General features: G+C 40.1%; 1 protein-coding gene across 1 annotated transcript in view; it reads right to left on the bottom strand.

Moving 5' to 3' along the window:
• Nucleotides 1-15,270, bottom strand: part of MAN1A2 (mannosidase alpha class 1A member 2) — a 144,283-nt gene that overhangs the window by 102,060 nt on the left and 26,953 nt on the right. Inside the window, exon 2 of the mRNA XM_086759953.1 lies at nucleotides 9,798-10,053. Within this exon, the coding sequence (XP_086616079.1) occupies nucleotides 9,798-10,053 (256 nt within the window). The remainder of the gene's footprint in view (nucleotides 1-9,797; nucleotides 10,054-15,270) is intronic.

Below are 15,270 nucleotides of genomic sequence, written 5' to 3'. Positions count from 1 at the left end.
TGAATGAATTGGTTCGGTTTTTAAATATCCTCACAAACTTGCATTCCTCATTAATAGCACATTTTAAGTTACCAACCAAAGCCACCTATCCAGGATGTATTCTAAGATGATGAAATACCGCACCATCCATACTAGGAGCTTTATTTTCATCCTTCTGTTTGAGCAAAATAAACACACCACGCCACAAAGCTTCTCATAGGCATAAATTAAAGATTTACAAATGTAAAATGAGTTCTTTATACAATCATCCCAACATGCTGAGACATAACTGTGCAGGGCCATTCCTAACTTGCCTGTACTGGCCAAAGTGCCAACTGCACAATTTTCATTCCAATACATACCAACAGGCTTGATCAAAAAAAGTTCATCCTTACTTTACATAGATTTTATTAATTCAGTAAAGATAAGCACTTAAAAAGTGCAGTGAAACTAATTTAAAGCCAACTTAGCTGTTCTCAACATGCTGAATTACATTTGAGAATCCAGAACTGAGAATCCAAGGTGTGCAAACAAAACCACTTAATAAACGATGTGTGTGTATACGTATGCGTAGATACAAATACATTTTAATATATACACACATACTTTTATGTAAGTGTGTGTATATATATTTTACACACATACTCTGCAGGGAGTCTTATCTTAAATACTGAAAAAGATAGGTCGTAATACATATTGTACTTCATTTCTATTGGGATCAAAGCCAGGAGCAGTCAGCTACAAAATACAATGCAAAAACCTTAAAGCAATAGACATGTATTACTAAAAACTGATGTCCTAACCAACTAGAAGTCCAAGTAAATTCAAAAACAAAAACAGTGTAGAGTGTCAGCAATAATGAAATTGTTCTAATTTGGTTTTAGATGCTGAAAAAAGTCCTCCAGTAGCAGAAGGCAGCCAATTTGGCTAGATCAGAAATACTGCAATTACAAAAAAAAACACAAATGAGATTAGCAGTGAAAGTTTTATGAATAGTAACTATGAAAAGAGGAGTTATGCAGCATGAAAAGACTGCTACACGTTTAAGTATTTCTTTCTTCTGCACATCTCTCTTCTCAAAAAGCATAGAAAATAGAACCTAGGTAAAAGGACACTTACTATTTTTAACCTGATTTCTTAAAAGAATAAGGCTTATACAATCTTGCTGTTTGGATATCTGTCATTTGCCACACACATTTGCAGTAGCCTTTGAATCCATTCTCTCTTTTCAAACCTGATTTTACAGAGTTGGAGGAACCAGCCACTCAGAGGTGGAGGAGAAGAAGAGGAAAAAAAAAAATCAAATCTGTGGCTAGATAAGGTAGACAGACACAAAAACCAGGCACAGAACACATTGCAATTCATGCAGCCAAATAGAAATATAAGAGGGCATTCACAGGAACATGTGTAAAAGGAGCAGAGGGTGGTATAAGGGGATGTAGGTCAAAAATCCATAGGAAACAGTTTTGCTGCTTATAAAAGTCTGTTACTTCTCAACATTATTAGCAGCCTCTTGAGCATCATCCAGATAACATGATGAAAATGCATTTTAATCACTTTTTATCTTGGCACATTTCTAAAAGTATTTCCAAAATTGCTTCCACTAATATTAAGTAAATTATCTTCCTACCTCCCCTTCTAAGAGGCAACACATTACAAGTCACTGAAGGCCACAGTAAGTTAACTGGCAAAAGAACTCAAGTCAGAACATCTCCAGCTTCCCAGCGAGGACTTTGGTCCCCAAACTTAACAGTGACTCATTCTGCAGGTATCAGATGTAGCAAGTGATCTTCACCTGTGCCCCTGTGCATCCTGGATGCCAATTTCACAACAACTTCCGCTTAAATATCTTTCTCAACTACTTATTTTTACCAGAAATCCATGACAAGCAGGAATAAAACCAAAATTTTGCCATGTTGAAAACAGCTTATCAGAAAGTCATATCTCCTTGCTATCCTATAACAGCTTTTAAACCGCACAAGAAGCAAGCATGCTACAGCCAGCAGCTTCAGCCACTTCACAACTCTCGCTTGCGTGAGCACCACACCTCTTTTCAGCTGAATTTTTAAAAGTCCATGTATAATTAGCACTGCCTAATTACATGACTGCATATCACAACGAATATAGAACAAGCAGTGGAACAAAAGCTCCAGAGAAATTGGATTTTTCCAGTCTATCTTTGAAATCTAGAACATAAGAACTATTTCACTCAAGCTCACTGCATGCACTTGTGAAACATTCCTGAGCAGCTTTCTTCCATTTGACAGGCTTAGCCAACAAACATCATCCTTGAGGTTGTATGGGACCTCTGGAGGTCATCTGGTCCAGCCACTCTGCTCAAGCATGGTAATCTGGAGCAGGCTGCCCAGATCCACAGCCAGTTATCTTATGAACACCTCAAAGGAGGGAGACTCTACAACCTACCTGGGCAGCCAGCTCCAGTGCTCAGTCACCCCCACACCAAACAAGAGTTTCTGATGTTCAGATGGAACCTTCTATGGTTCAGCCTTTGCCCGCTGTCTCTTGTCCTGTCACCGGGCATCACTGAAAAGAGTCTGGCTCCATCCTCTTTGCACCCTCCCTTGAGGTACTTATACACATTGGTAAGATCCTGTTGAGCCTTCTCTTGTCCAGGATAAACAGTCCCAGCTCTCTCAATCTTTCCTCAGATGAGAGATGCTCCAGTCCCTTCACCATCTTCGCAGCCCTTCACTGGACTCTCTCAAGTATGCCCACGTGTCTTTTGTACTGGGGAGCCCAGAACTGGACACAGCACTCCAAGTGTGGCCTCATCAGTGCTGAGTAGTGGAGAGGGATCACCTCCCTCAGCCTCCTGGCAACACCCTGTCTAATGCAGTCCAGGATACCATTCACCTTTGCTGTAAGGGCACACTGCTGGTTCATATTCAACTCTGTATCCACTAGGACTCCCAAGTCCTTTTCTGAAAAGTTGCTCTCCAGATGGTTGACCTCCAGCAGTGTATGAGGTTGTTCCTCCGAGGTGAGGGACTCTGAACGTGCCCTTGTTGAACTGCATGATGTTCCTATCAGCCCATTTCTTCAGTTTGTTGAGGTCCCCCGGGTGACAGTGCAATGTTCTGGCATGTTAGCCACTCCTCCCAGTTTTGTCATCAGCAAATTTGTTGTGAATATATTATGTCCCATTATCCAGATCATTAATGAAGATGTTGAACAGGATCAGACCTAGTATTGACCCCTGGGGTACACCACTAGTTACTTACCTCCAAATGCACTTCAAGTAACTAACCACCACCCTCTGGGCCCAGCCATTCAGCCAGTTTTCAACCCACCACACTGTCTGCTTATCCAGCTCATACTTCAGCTTCTCTGCTAGGATCTTATGGGAGACAGCGTCAAAGGCTTTACCAAAGACTGGGCAGACAATAGTCACTGCTCGCTCCTCATCTACTAAGCCAGTTATTTAATCGTACAAGTTTATCAAGTGAGTCAACCACGACTTCCCTTTCATCAATCCATGCCTCCTACTCCCAATCACCTTCTTGTTGTTCATAAACCTGGGAATAGTTTCCAGGATCAGTTGCTCCACCACATCACTTTCCCAGGGATCAAAGTAAGGCTGAACAGTCTGTAGTTCCCTAGGTCATCCTTCTTGAAGACAAGAATGACATTTGCTTTCCTCCAGTCTTTGAGCACTCTCCCAATCATCACTATCTTTCAGATATTATCAGCAGGTCTCACAATGACATCAGCCAGCTCCCTCAGCACTCCTAGGTACATCCCATCATGGCCCATAGACTAAGTAGGTACAGTTCGCCTAAGTATTCCTTCATTTGATCTTCTTCCACTAAGGGTATGTCTTTCTTGCTCCAGACTTTCTCAGTGGTCACCAGGGCCTGGGATTCCTGAAGGCCATTCTTATCAGCCCAGACTGAGGCAAAAAAAGAACCTCAGTTTCTTCCATGTCCTCTGTCACTAGGTCCCTTGCCTCATTCAGCAGTGGGCCCACATACTCTTCAATCTTTTTGTCACCTGTGTACTTATAGAAGCTCTTCATGTTGCCTTTGAAATCCTTTGCCAGATTCACCTGCAGTTGGGCTTTTGGGCCTCAGCTTTTCGAACTCCATCCCTGCAAGCTCAGAGAGCATCTGTTTTCCTCTCAGATTAACTGTCCTTGTTTCCACCTTCTTTATGCTTCCTTTCTGCACTTGAGTTTTGAAAGAATCAGCATTTCTGCCTGACTTCCTGCTCATTGCAACGGACTGCTCTTGAGCTTGGTGAAAGTGATCCTTCAATATTAACTAGCTTTCTTGGGCCCCTCTTCTCTCCAGGACCTTATCCCAAGGATTCTACCAAGCAAATCTTTGAAGAGGCCAAAGTCCACTCTCCTGACGTTCAGTGTTTTGAGCTTGCCTTTTGCCCTTCTCCCTCCTTTAAGGATCCTAAACTCCACTATCTCATGGCCTCTACAGCCAAGGTTGCCTTTGAACTTCACATCCCCAAAAATCCCTCCTTTGTGAGTATGACGTTTAGCAAAGCACCTCTTCTCGTTGGCTGCACTATCATTTGGAGGATAAGTTGCCATCAATGCACTTTAGAAAACTCTTGAATTCCTTACGCCCTGCTGTGTTGTGCCTCCAGCAGATACTGAGTTGGCTGAAGTCCCCCATGAAGATCAAGGCCTGCAAACCTGATGCTGTTCCAATCTGTGTGTAGAGTGCCTCATCCACCTGTTATTTCTGGTCAGGCAGCCTATAGTAGACATAGACTACAACGTCAGCCATACCAGTCTGTTCTTTAATCCTTACCATAAGCTCTCTTGGTTCATCATCCATACCCAGGCAGAGCTCCAGGCACTCCAAGCGCTCTCTCACATAAAAGGCAACTTCACTCCCTCATTCTCCTAGCCCGTTCTTAAAGAGTCTATATCCCTCCAACGCAACACTCCAGTCATGCAAGTCATGCCATCACTTCTCCATCCATCTCCACATCCCCCAACAAGATCACAGCCCTGCACCACACACAGATTTCCAACTAATCAAGTCTATTCCCCATGCCACACACATTATTGTACATGCCCTTCAGAGAGGTACCCTTGCATGCTGATTTCCCCAAAATGGTTTTGGGGATTTCTCCATAATGGTGCCTTGTAGGCATTTCCTTGCTTATATGCAAATGCTAGAGGTGACCCTGCTTAAGCTTTGTTTTGCTGATTTTGTGATCCCTTTCAGTCACACCACTGCAGGCCCTTTGCTCATCCTCCCTATCAGTCAGTCCCACACAAGGCTGCTAATTATCCTCTCCCTCCCCCATCATTCCTAGTTCAAAGTCCTCCTTACAAGGTCAATCATCCTGCTGACAAAGATGCCTTTGTCTCCTGTCTTAGTGAGGTTGATCCCATCTCTCCCAGGCAGACCCTGCAAACAGGGTCCCATGGTTGTAGAACCCAAAACCCTGTTGCCAACAACAGTTCCACAGCCAACTGCTGATGTGTGTTGCCAATGTCCTCGTCCTCACACCCTTTCCCCTTACCAGCAGGAGGTCACTATCCAGCCCCTTAGGTCCCTGACAATTTCCCCCAGAGCTCTGTAGTCAGTACATATGCAAAACTGATATTGTATGTCATACAATAGATACTGACTTGTATGTAAAACTTAGACATCCATAATTTCAACACTTCTCAGAGCAAACACCTATAGACTTTAACAATCCAAGAACTCAAATATTTCAACATTTAGAACAGACAAGGTATATACACGACATCCTACACGGGAGTAGTACCATTATTGGCTGAAATATGCTATTTCAGCAAGTATCCAAAATTAAGGCTGGTAGTAAGATAATACTGTGAAATCTCAGGCTGAAAGAAAACCTGAACCCTGAGTAGCATGAAAAGAACTATAAAATTTTCCTTATTTGACTGGGTAAAAATTAACTTCTCAAGGAAACAAAACTCATTACAAAAAGAGCACTATGTAATGACTACATTTAAACTGCAGAAAAGAAACAATATTCTGAACACCATTTAAAGGACATAAGTGCCAAAAATTCCAAGTGCTCATGCAATTTATATCTAATGACTTCCAAAAGATTAGTTTTCTTCTTAATTTCTTTGCATTAACCACAATAAAAGGTACATCTTAATCTTTTTAGAAAATTATACAAGTTACATCTACTCTTCTAAAACCATTTTCTCATCTTTTACTTAGTATGAGAAAAATCACTAAAATACAAACCTAAAGTGTGGCAGCATAAATAATTTTCAGACCCATTTATTCTTAAAATACCAGTTAATTAAAAAACACAGTTTTTTTTTTAAAAGCCAAAACAGCAGGCTAATATATTAGAGAAATGGTACAAAGTATGTACAGTAAGAACCTTTACTTTTCAGAGTTGTCACTGTACATCTAAAATAATCAGCCACCTCATAAATAGTTGTTAAAAGAATACAGATAGATTATACAACTCTGCATTCTCAATTGTAACTAATTCAATGTAACACTAAATATAAATATCAAAAGCAAAAACACACAAAAACAAAACCCAGAGATGCAGATTCTGCTCCTGGTTTATTCCACAACCTTAAGAAGCCTCCCTCTCTGTGCTGAGTAAACATTCCTATTACATAAAGCATTCAAATGCTTCACAAAGCTTTAAAAAGCATTACACAAATTCTTTTTACTTTTATGTACTGTTTTTTAAAAATCAAAATATACATATATTTAAAATATTCAAGTACTGTAAAACCACTTTTTAAACAAAGATCTGCTAAAAAAAAAAAAAGACTTCAAGTTGTTCTTTGGAAAGAAAAAGAAGTAATAAATTTTCTGTAAAAATGACAGGAATGAGATCCATGGTTGAAGGTTTTCTAAAATTTCTCCCAATTGTAAAGAGCCACGTGTGTTACAAATTGTCCCCAGTCAGCCCAATTCTACATAGTTTTTCACCATTTGATACTAGGCAAAATAGGTTGTATAAATTCTTTCATTTTGTGAATTTAAGCAGTCTAAAGTTGTTCTGTAAGAGTGAAGTTCCTCAAATATGCATCAAGACACTTCAAAGTAAACCAAGGCACAAGCTAAATGCCTTCTGAGGATGACGGATGAAGCTGGATATGCTTCCCTGTGCTATTTTTTTCATCTCAATCCAGGAAACCATAATGTCTTCCATGTCAGAAATGCTACATAAGCTAGGTTTAGACCTACGTTAGAGATACTGTCTCCAGAACTTGGGGTTTTTTTAAATAAGTCTCCATCTCATCTATAAAGACTATTTGTATTGGTCTACACTGGTTACAAAAAAACAGTGAGAGAAGACCTCGGCGATGATCATAGCATATTTCAAAATGCACTTTGCATCTCTGGAATTGCTGCAGCCTTCTGTGATACATCTGATGCTGTCAAAAACAGGTTTCAGGCAAAATTTTATTCATCTGACACTGTCAACACACGTTTTATCTCAGCCACATTTATTCACTGCAATATAGCAGATGCCAAAATTCAGAGGCAGACACAGAGGCCAAACAAAAATGATAATGTACCAACAATGGGTTCTTCAGCATTATTTGTCCATTCTCACCAGAAGACCCTCCACTCCTGTATTCTACCCCTTCACACATCTAGCTGTACAAGAAATAATCTGCTGCCTTGCATCAAATAATTTAAAAATTCTAGAGATCACTTGATAGTCACACAGTACTAACAAGACTTGACTCAATTAAGGCAATTCATGCAACAAAGTCAGAAAATTCAGCCATGCTAATATGGTCCTGTGCTGTTCAAGCACAGCAGTCACACTGTTGAAGACTGCTCAGTACAAAGGTACAATTATCTTAAGTATTTACCCACCTAATATACAGTCCCATAAAATCTTTGGTCTGACTATGAAGAGCTACACTTCAGAAATCACAATGGGAGCCATCAACAAGTTATGCAATAAGAAAAACAACAGCTTGTCAGTGTGATTCACATGTAGGCTGACCACCAAAAAAAGGAATAAGCCTTTTACAGCATGAGATTTGTGGCAAATGCAGCTAAGTATCACCAGAGCTATTAAATTACCCCAATTCCTCACTCAAAAACTGCTATACCTTCAGGTTTAGATCAGCAAGAACTGTCCAAACTTTATTTATTTACTACTTATTTATGTCACCAAGAAAGTTGCCATTCTGTATTAACCTGTAGCTTCTCATCTCCTCTCAGTCCACAATCTGACAAAACAACCTCAGAAATGCAAATACTAATTTTCAATCCTCCCTCCAATTCCAGGCTTGATCTATAGCAAATTCAGTTGATTATTTCTTCCAGCTAGTTCTTCATTGTTAGCTGTGCTCAGTACTTTCACATTACTTTGTCAATTAAATTTTATTCTACCTATTAAATCCATCAGTGCCAAACTTAAAGGTATTTAAATACAGTAATCTGTAGTTAAAGTTAAGAAATGTTGACAGCTAAATGTCCATACCATTCACCCTACAGAAGACATTTTGAAAAGCAAGATTCTCTGTATATTCCCACCAAAAATGTTTGAGGGCACAGTTTTGAAAAGCAGTAGAGCCTTTTGAAATCCACAGTTTAGTGCTGTCCTTTGGGAAACAGACCTAACCAAGTAGGGTCAAGGGGGTCCAATATTCCACACACCACTTCTCAGTCAGAAGTGCTTCTGCAGTAGTCACTGGAAGAACAAGCACACCTTCTAGGGAAAGATTTGCTACATGAGCGACACAAATAGTGATGCAGCTCCATGCTGTACCCTTCATGTATCACAAGCAGTTGCTCATTATTCAATAAGAATGGGTTTTATCTAGTCATCATTAACATTCAAAGTAAAGTTCCAACTCGGGTGATCTACCCACAGCATGGCACATACTCCAGCTGCAACTCCTCCCTATTATGAGGACAGGTGTATGATTGACCTTTTTTTGTTTGGTTTTATGAGCTAACTAAACTCAGATTACAATTTAAAAGAAGATTCAGCTGATGCAACTACTAAGTGCTGTGGTCCTGGGTGTTCTTTAATTACAGAGCTTGTGCTTGTCTGCCTCTGGCCTGAACCATTCCTGCTTGCTAACATGATTTTTAGGCATAAAACTAATACTACAGCAGGAAAGAAAAAGAAGGCTGTGCAATGCTTCTGTCATACTAGTTAGAAGTACAGACTCAGAAAAACGCCTGGCAATACTTATAGGAAATTGGCATTGTCAAGGCAAAAGAGGGCAATAAATCTCACGGCTAACCAGGAGTGGAAAGGGTAAGACCAGAAACAGCAATTCCCATCGCACAAGCTGCCACAGAACCAAAAGCCTAAAGCCAACACCATAGTTTGAATGTTTTACAGACAAATGAGGCAATCGACTTAAATGAACTCCTATTTAAAACTTGTTTTGAAAAGCATACGATAATTTGGTAATTTGCGAATTTTAGCAGCAGGTCATTTTTTTCCTGTCTTTTCAATCCACTTTTTAAACACTAAAATATTTTGTGACACACTAACATATCCTACTCTTTGAATGGAACCTGCCAAAGTCAGGCTCTGCTTTAAAGATGCACTTGTTGCGTTCCATGTGTTAACGATAAACTCACCTTGAACCCATACTACTAAGCTGACAAAATCCTTAAAATCACTTTTGTTATCCAGTGAAATAAACACCCCAACATCAAGAAAAAAACATGCAATAATGTTGATGTTCATTAATAAGTGACATGTACTTTTATATTACTGTTTATCAAAAAGATTTGTAGTAATGTTTTTCTTTTCTTTTAATTATAACAGCAACTAGACGCCATATAAATAACCAGTATCAGATACAAGAACAGGTAGGATCACATCATCATCTTTACCTCTTTAATTTTGTTCCTCTTCTCTCGGATATCCAGGTCTGCTGGTTCTCCACTGTTTATCCCTATAAGATTTGGTAAAGGAACAGGGGGCAGTGGCTTGCTGTCCTTTTTTTTCAACTCTTGCACTACTTTGTTCTTTTCTGTCTGAATCTCAGCTTGAATCTCATCACGTGATTTCTTCAATTTCTCCTTAGCCTCTTCCAGAGCCTTTTCATGATCTGCTCGGATCTTATTTCTCAGACGTTCCTCTTCTTCTCTAGAGACACAAATGCCAGTCAGCATCTGATTACTAAAAACACATTGCTTATAAACAATTGTAACTTCAAAACAGAAGCCACATCTCAAGTTGGTTTATTCTAAGCAATTCTAATAATTCTGACAAGTTCACTGAATTTTGTTAGTGCATAATTGTACACTATTTTTGCCATGATACCCGAAAAGAAAAATAGCACACACATCAGCAACTCTACTGTAGAAAAGTGTATCACAGAGGTTTTCTAGATTATATCTCAGCACCTTTGTCTAGTCAATAATTTAGAGAGGAAAAGCCCTACATCCTGTACTTCAACTACAGGACATGTGCAAAGACACATCTAGCAATCACTGAGTTTAAGAAAGAAATCAGAAGGGCTCTTCCTCTCCTGCACAAAAATCAGAAGGGCTCCTTCTGCACAATAAATACATCGTATACAACTTGTCAAGATCTGAAGTAACCACTTTAAAAAAAAATCACAGCCACTCCTTTTATTAATGAGGTGTGACCTGCAAGAGCTGGAAACCTCATCACAGCATATTTTACCTTGAATTCAGAACTCATTGTTTGAATCAGTACGGTCCATAAACCTCACAAGGTAAATGCAGAGTTAATTATAAAGACATTTAGGAACATAAGAGCTTTTAGTAAAGCATGACCTTGAAACTCACTATCAACAAAACCAACATCATCTTGGTTTTAAGCACTATCTTCCATGATGATCTTTAATGATCATTAAAAAAACGTTTTGAGATTTACATACAAAACTAAGAGTGCTCTTTTAAAGCCTGGGTTAAACAAGATGTTATTCTAACAATAGACAAAAATGGCTCATTCCAGTCCTAAAATATTTCAATGCATCAGAAAGATACACATCAGACTCTCAATATAACACAACCTTTTCAAGCTTGTTTGAATTACAGAGTTGCTCAATGACTAATGTAAACCAAAATAGTCCTAGGGATTTAAAACAAGCACTAGTTACAAAAACCACACTCGCTCTCTGTTGCCACGTGTCAGGCAAAAATGCTTTTTCGTTGAACAGCATTAAAGATAAGACAGTGGATAATGGAAAGGAAAGAAGGCAAGAAGTAAGCATGTAAGAAATACCAAGCTTGGCCTAAACGCTTTTAGGAAGAATTGAGTCCCTTGACCCATATCACATGTTTTCTCCAGTATGCTGAAAACATACCAATGAAAAGGAGCAACTACCATTTGATAAGTGAGAATTAGAATAGAAAAGTTCAGTTGGAAGGGACCTACAATGATCATCTGGCCCTACTGCAGTTGAAAGCCAATCCAAAGTTTACAGAAGAAAATAAACACAAGATTGACAACAAAAATAGTAATGTATCTACATATTTAAATTGGGATATTTATCCTACAAAGGTTATTAAAAATATATGCCAAAGTCTATGATAAATCAATAAAGTTTCCAGAGAGTCAAACAGATTTTAAGTAACTTGCTGGGGTGCTGTGTTGGAATATTTGAGGATATGGATAGAGGTTACTGAGCTTTGCAAGTATTTGAGAAGTTGTGGCAGTCTGGTGAGGTCCCCGATGACTGGAAGAGAGGGAACATAACCCCCGTTTTTAAAAAGGGGAACAAGGAAGACTTAGGCAACTACACGCCAGTCAGCCTCACCTCTGTGCCTGGCAAGGTCGTGGAGCAGATTCTCCTGGAAACCATGCTAAGGCACATGGAGAGCAAGGAGGTGGTTGGTGACAGCCAACATGGCTTCACCAAGGGCAGATCGTGCCTGACCAATTTGGTGGCCTTCTATGATTGGATGACAGCATCAGTGGACAAGGGACGAGCAACGGATATCATCTACCCAGACTTGTGCAAAGCTTTTGACACTGTCCCACACGACATCCTTCTCTCTAAACTAGAGAGACATGGGTTTGATGGACGGACCACTCAGTGGATAAAGAGTTGGCTGGATGGCCGCACTCAGAGAGTGGTGGTCAACGGCTCCATGTCCAAGTGGAGACTGGTCATGAGTGGTGTCCCTCAGGGGTCCGTGTTGGGCCCAGCCCTGTTCAACATCTTTGACAGCGACATGGACAGTGGGATAGAGTGCACCCTCAGCAAGTTCGCCGATGACACCAAGCTGTGTAGTGCCGTGGACATGCTGGAAGGGAGGGATGCCATCCAGAGGGACCTTGACAGGCTGGAGAGGTGGGCCTGCACCAACCTCATGAAGTTCAACCAGGCCAAGTGCAAGGGCCTGCACCTGGGTCATTGAAATCCCAGGCACAAATACAGGCTGGGTGGAGAATGGATTGAAATCAGCCCTGAGGAGAAGGACTTGGGAGTGCTAGTGGACGAGAAGGTCAACATGAGCCAGCAATGTGCCCTTGCGGCCCAGAAGGCCAACCGCATCCTGAGCTGCATCAAGAGTGTGGCCAGCAGGTCAAGGGAGGTGATTCTGCCCCTCTACTCTGCCCTGGTGAGACCCCACCTGGAATACTCTGTCCATTTCTGGAGCCCCCAACATAAGAAGGACATGGACCAGTTGGAGAAGGTCCAAAGGAGGGCCACAAAGATGATCAGAGGGCTGGAGCATCTCTCCTATGAGGACAGGCTGAGAGAGTTGGGGCTGTTCAGCCTGGAGAAGAGGAGGCTCTGGGGAGACCTTATAGCAGTCTCCCAGTACCTCAAGGGGGCCTATAAGAAAGATGGGGAGAGACTGTTCAGTAGGGCCTGTTGTGATAGGACAAGGGGTAATGGTTTTAAAATAGAGGGAGGTAGATTTAGATTGGATATTAGGAAAAAAATTTTACTATGTGGGTGGTAGAACACTGGCACAGGTTGCCCAGAGAGCTGGTTGATACCCCATCCCTGGAAACGTTCAAGGACAGGTTAGACCAGGCTCTGAGCAACCTGATCTAGTCAGGGATGTCTCTGCTCCTGGCAGGGGGTTGGACTAGATGACCTTTGAAGGTCCCTTCCAACCCTAACCATTCTATGATTCTATAGTAGAACTGTGTTTCTTAATCTCACAGACCACGGTCATGTCATATTCGTTTAGAGCACTGCTTCACCTTTACAAAAAAAGGTCAAAGAATGAAGCTACTAATGAATAACTTGCATATACATATGATACAGTAGTATCAGAGCAATCCCAGACTGGTTCATTTTGTGCAAGGTTTATGACTATTACATTCCTCTGTCTAAAGTGAGCTGATTTTAAGCCAAAATATAATAAATCAAGCTTTTAGTTCCAGAAATTCACAGTTCAAACTTCCAGTGCGCTAGCCTTGACTGCTATCTCATAAACATCCGGTGTATTTTTAACTTAAAGTTTGTACTCCTATTTGCTTAAGTCTTTAGCTTGGGCTCAAAAGCTCAAATTGAGACTTTAAGGCATACATTTTACTCTCAATCTGACAAAGTCTGACATCACTTGATGTCATCTAGAAAATAACTTCCCAGTTTACAGGCCAATGTCCATAGCATGCAGGGGGAAAACCACGCTACTGTAACATAAATGCTGTCAGCAAAATGCATTGTTACACAAAGATTGTTTTACTAGCCCTTTTATTTTTCTTAAGTGCTATTAGGTTTGCATTTAAAATAAAATATAGTAGCATTATTACCTTTCAGTATTTCAGTACCAGAAATACAGCGCAATGTTTTAACAGATGCACTGACTGAAAGGCATTCAAATTGTTCTTCAGCGGCCTTTCTCAATACGACCCACATCGCATACGTATTTCTCACAAACAATAAAAAAAAATTAAGGACTGAGCTCCTCACTTTGACTATCGAATTCAAGCTTATTAACACTGTTGAACAGTAACAGTGCTCTCCCTCAACTATAGAGCAAAGAAACCACTTTAAAAGTGGAAAAACACTGGTCTAAAGAGAGAAAATACAAGTAATACCATTTAGGATAACTTTTACTTCTACTATGGCCCATTTATGCGCGAAAATTACTTTCTTGTATTCCTGTAAACGTTACTCACATTCTATTGTGGCAGCCATGTGCCCAGTTCAGTAACAAAAGCAGCTGAAAACCTCTATCAACTGAAGGATTTGAAACTACAGATCTGTACTCTGGAAAGTCTTTTCAGGGGCAGAGGGCTCTGCGTAAGATGCAGCCAGAGAATGAGAATGAGGTCCCCAGAAGGAGACAAAATTTCCCACAGTCATGTTCTCACCAAGAGACAGCACGCTGTACAGGAGCCAAAGAGACAGCTTGCAGAGAATGAGAAATAGGAAGTGTTACTGAATATTCAAGAATCAAAATATTTCAGTGTGAGAATAATGTATTTTGGAGGTATGTTTCTCATTTTCAAAATTCAGTTTCTGGAGGCAAGTTACAGACTTTACCTTCTGACTAAATCTACTAACATTTTGTTAATAGATACTGAAATTCTTTTTGCAAAGGATCAACCATCACTGAAAAACCTTAATTTTTAGAAAAACAGGGTAACAATGTATCTCAGATCTTAATGAAACAATGTTCAAGGTATATCCATATTAATCTAATTTGAAAAGGATGCTTTACAATGAGTGTGCTTTATTCAAAAGTAGAAACATTTTTGGTAAAACCCATGGTTAACATGCATGCCCCCAGAGGCAATCCCCTGTGTGAAAAAGATTAATGATTTTTGAGTAGTTACAGTGAGTCTGACTCACTAAAATGAGTCACTGGTAATGTGCTTAGTGCACCTTCATGATTTCGTACCATCAAGACCAAGTGCCATGTTGATTCTGTCTTTACCATTTACCTTTAAATTTTCAGTCCCAGGTGCTGCATACAACAGTAATAACAAAAGCTCCATCATTCTACCAGCTTTATCTATTTCTAGATTCAAACTGCATGAAACAGCCGTAAATTGGAAAACAAGTTTTGAACTCGCATCTGTTTACACTGCAGGAACCAGTATATAAACATACAAAAGCTGTTGATTTCTACAGCACTATAATCCAATTAGAGTCATTAAGGAGGTTTGAATGACAGTTTACTTTCCTTCAGTCACTCAGTAGAATACTTAAGTGTCTGAAGAAAATACACCGAGATTTAATAGAGATGAAAAATCCTAGTGCTAACTGTACGAGCAGCTCTAAGTCTTCCAGGAAGTGACATTTTGAGACAAGCGTAAAACAGTACGATGAAGAGAAAGGTCAACAGGTATTTGAGGGAGTTTACAGGAGGTAGTACAAGAGCTGCTTCTGCATACAGATATTCACTATACCACTACCAATGA

Source organism: Chlamydotis macqueenii, chromosome 1 (genome assembly GCF_036417535.1).
Source record: "Chlamydotis macqueenii isolate bChlMac1 chromosome 1, bChlMac1.mat, whole genome shotgun sequence".
Taxonomy (NCBI): Eukaryota; Metazoa; Chordata; class Aves; order Otidiformes; family Otididae; genus Chlamydotis; species Chlamydotis macqueenii.
The sequence above is the reverse complement of the archived record's forward strand: the minus strand, read 5'-3'. Positions and strand labels throughout refer to the sequence as shown.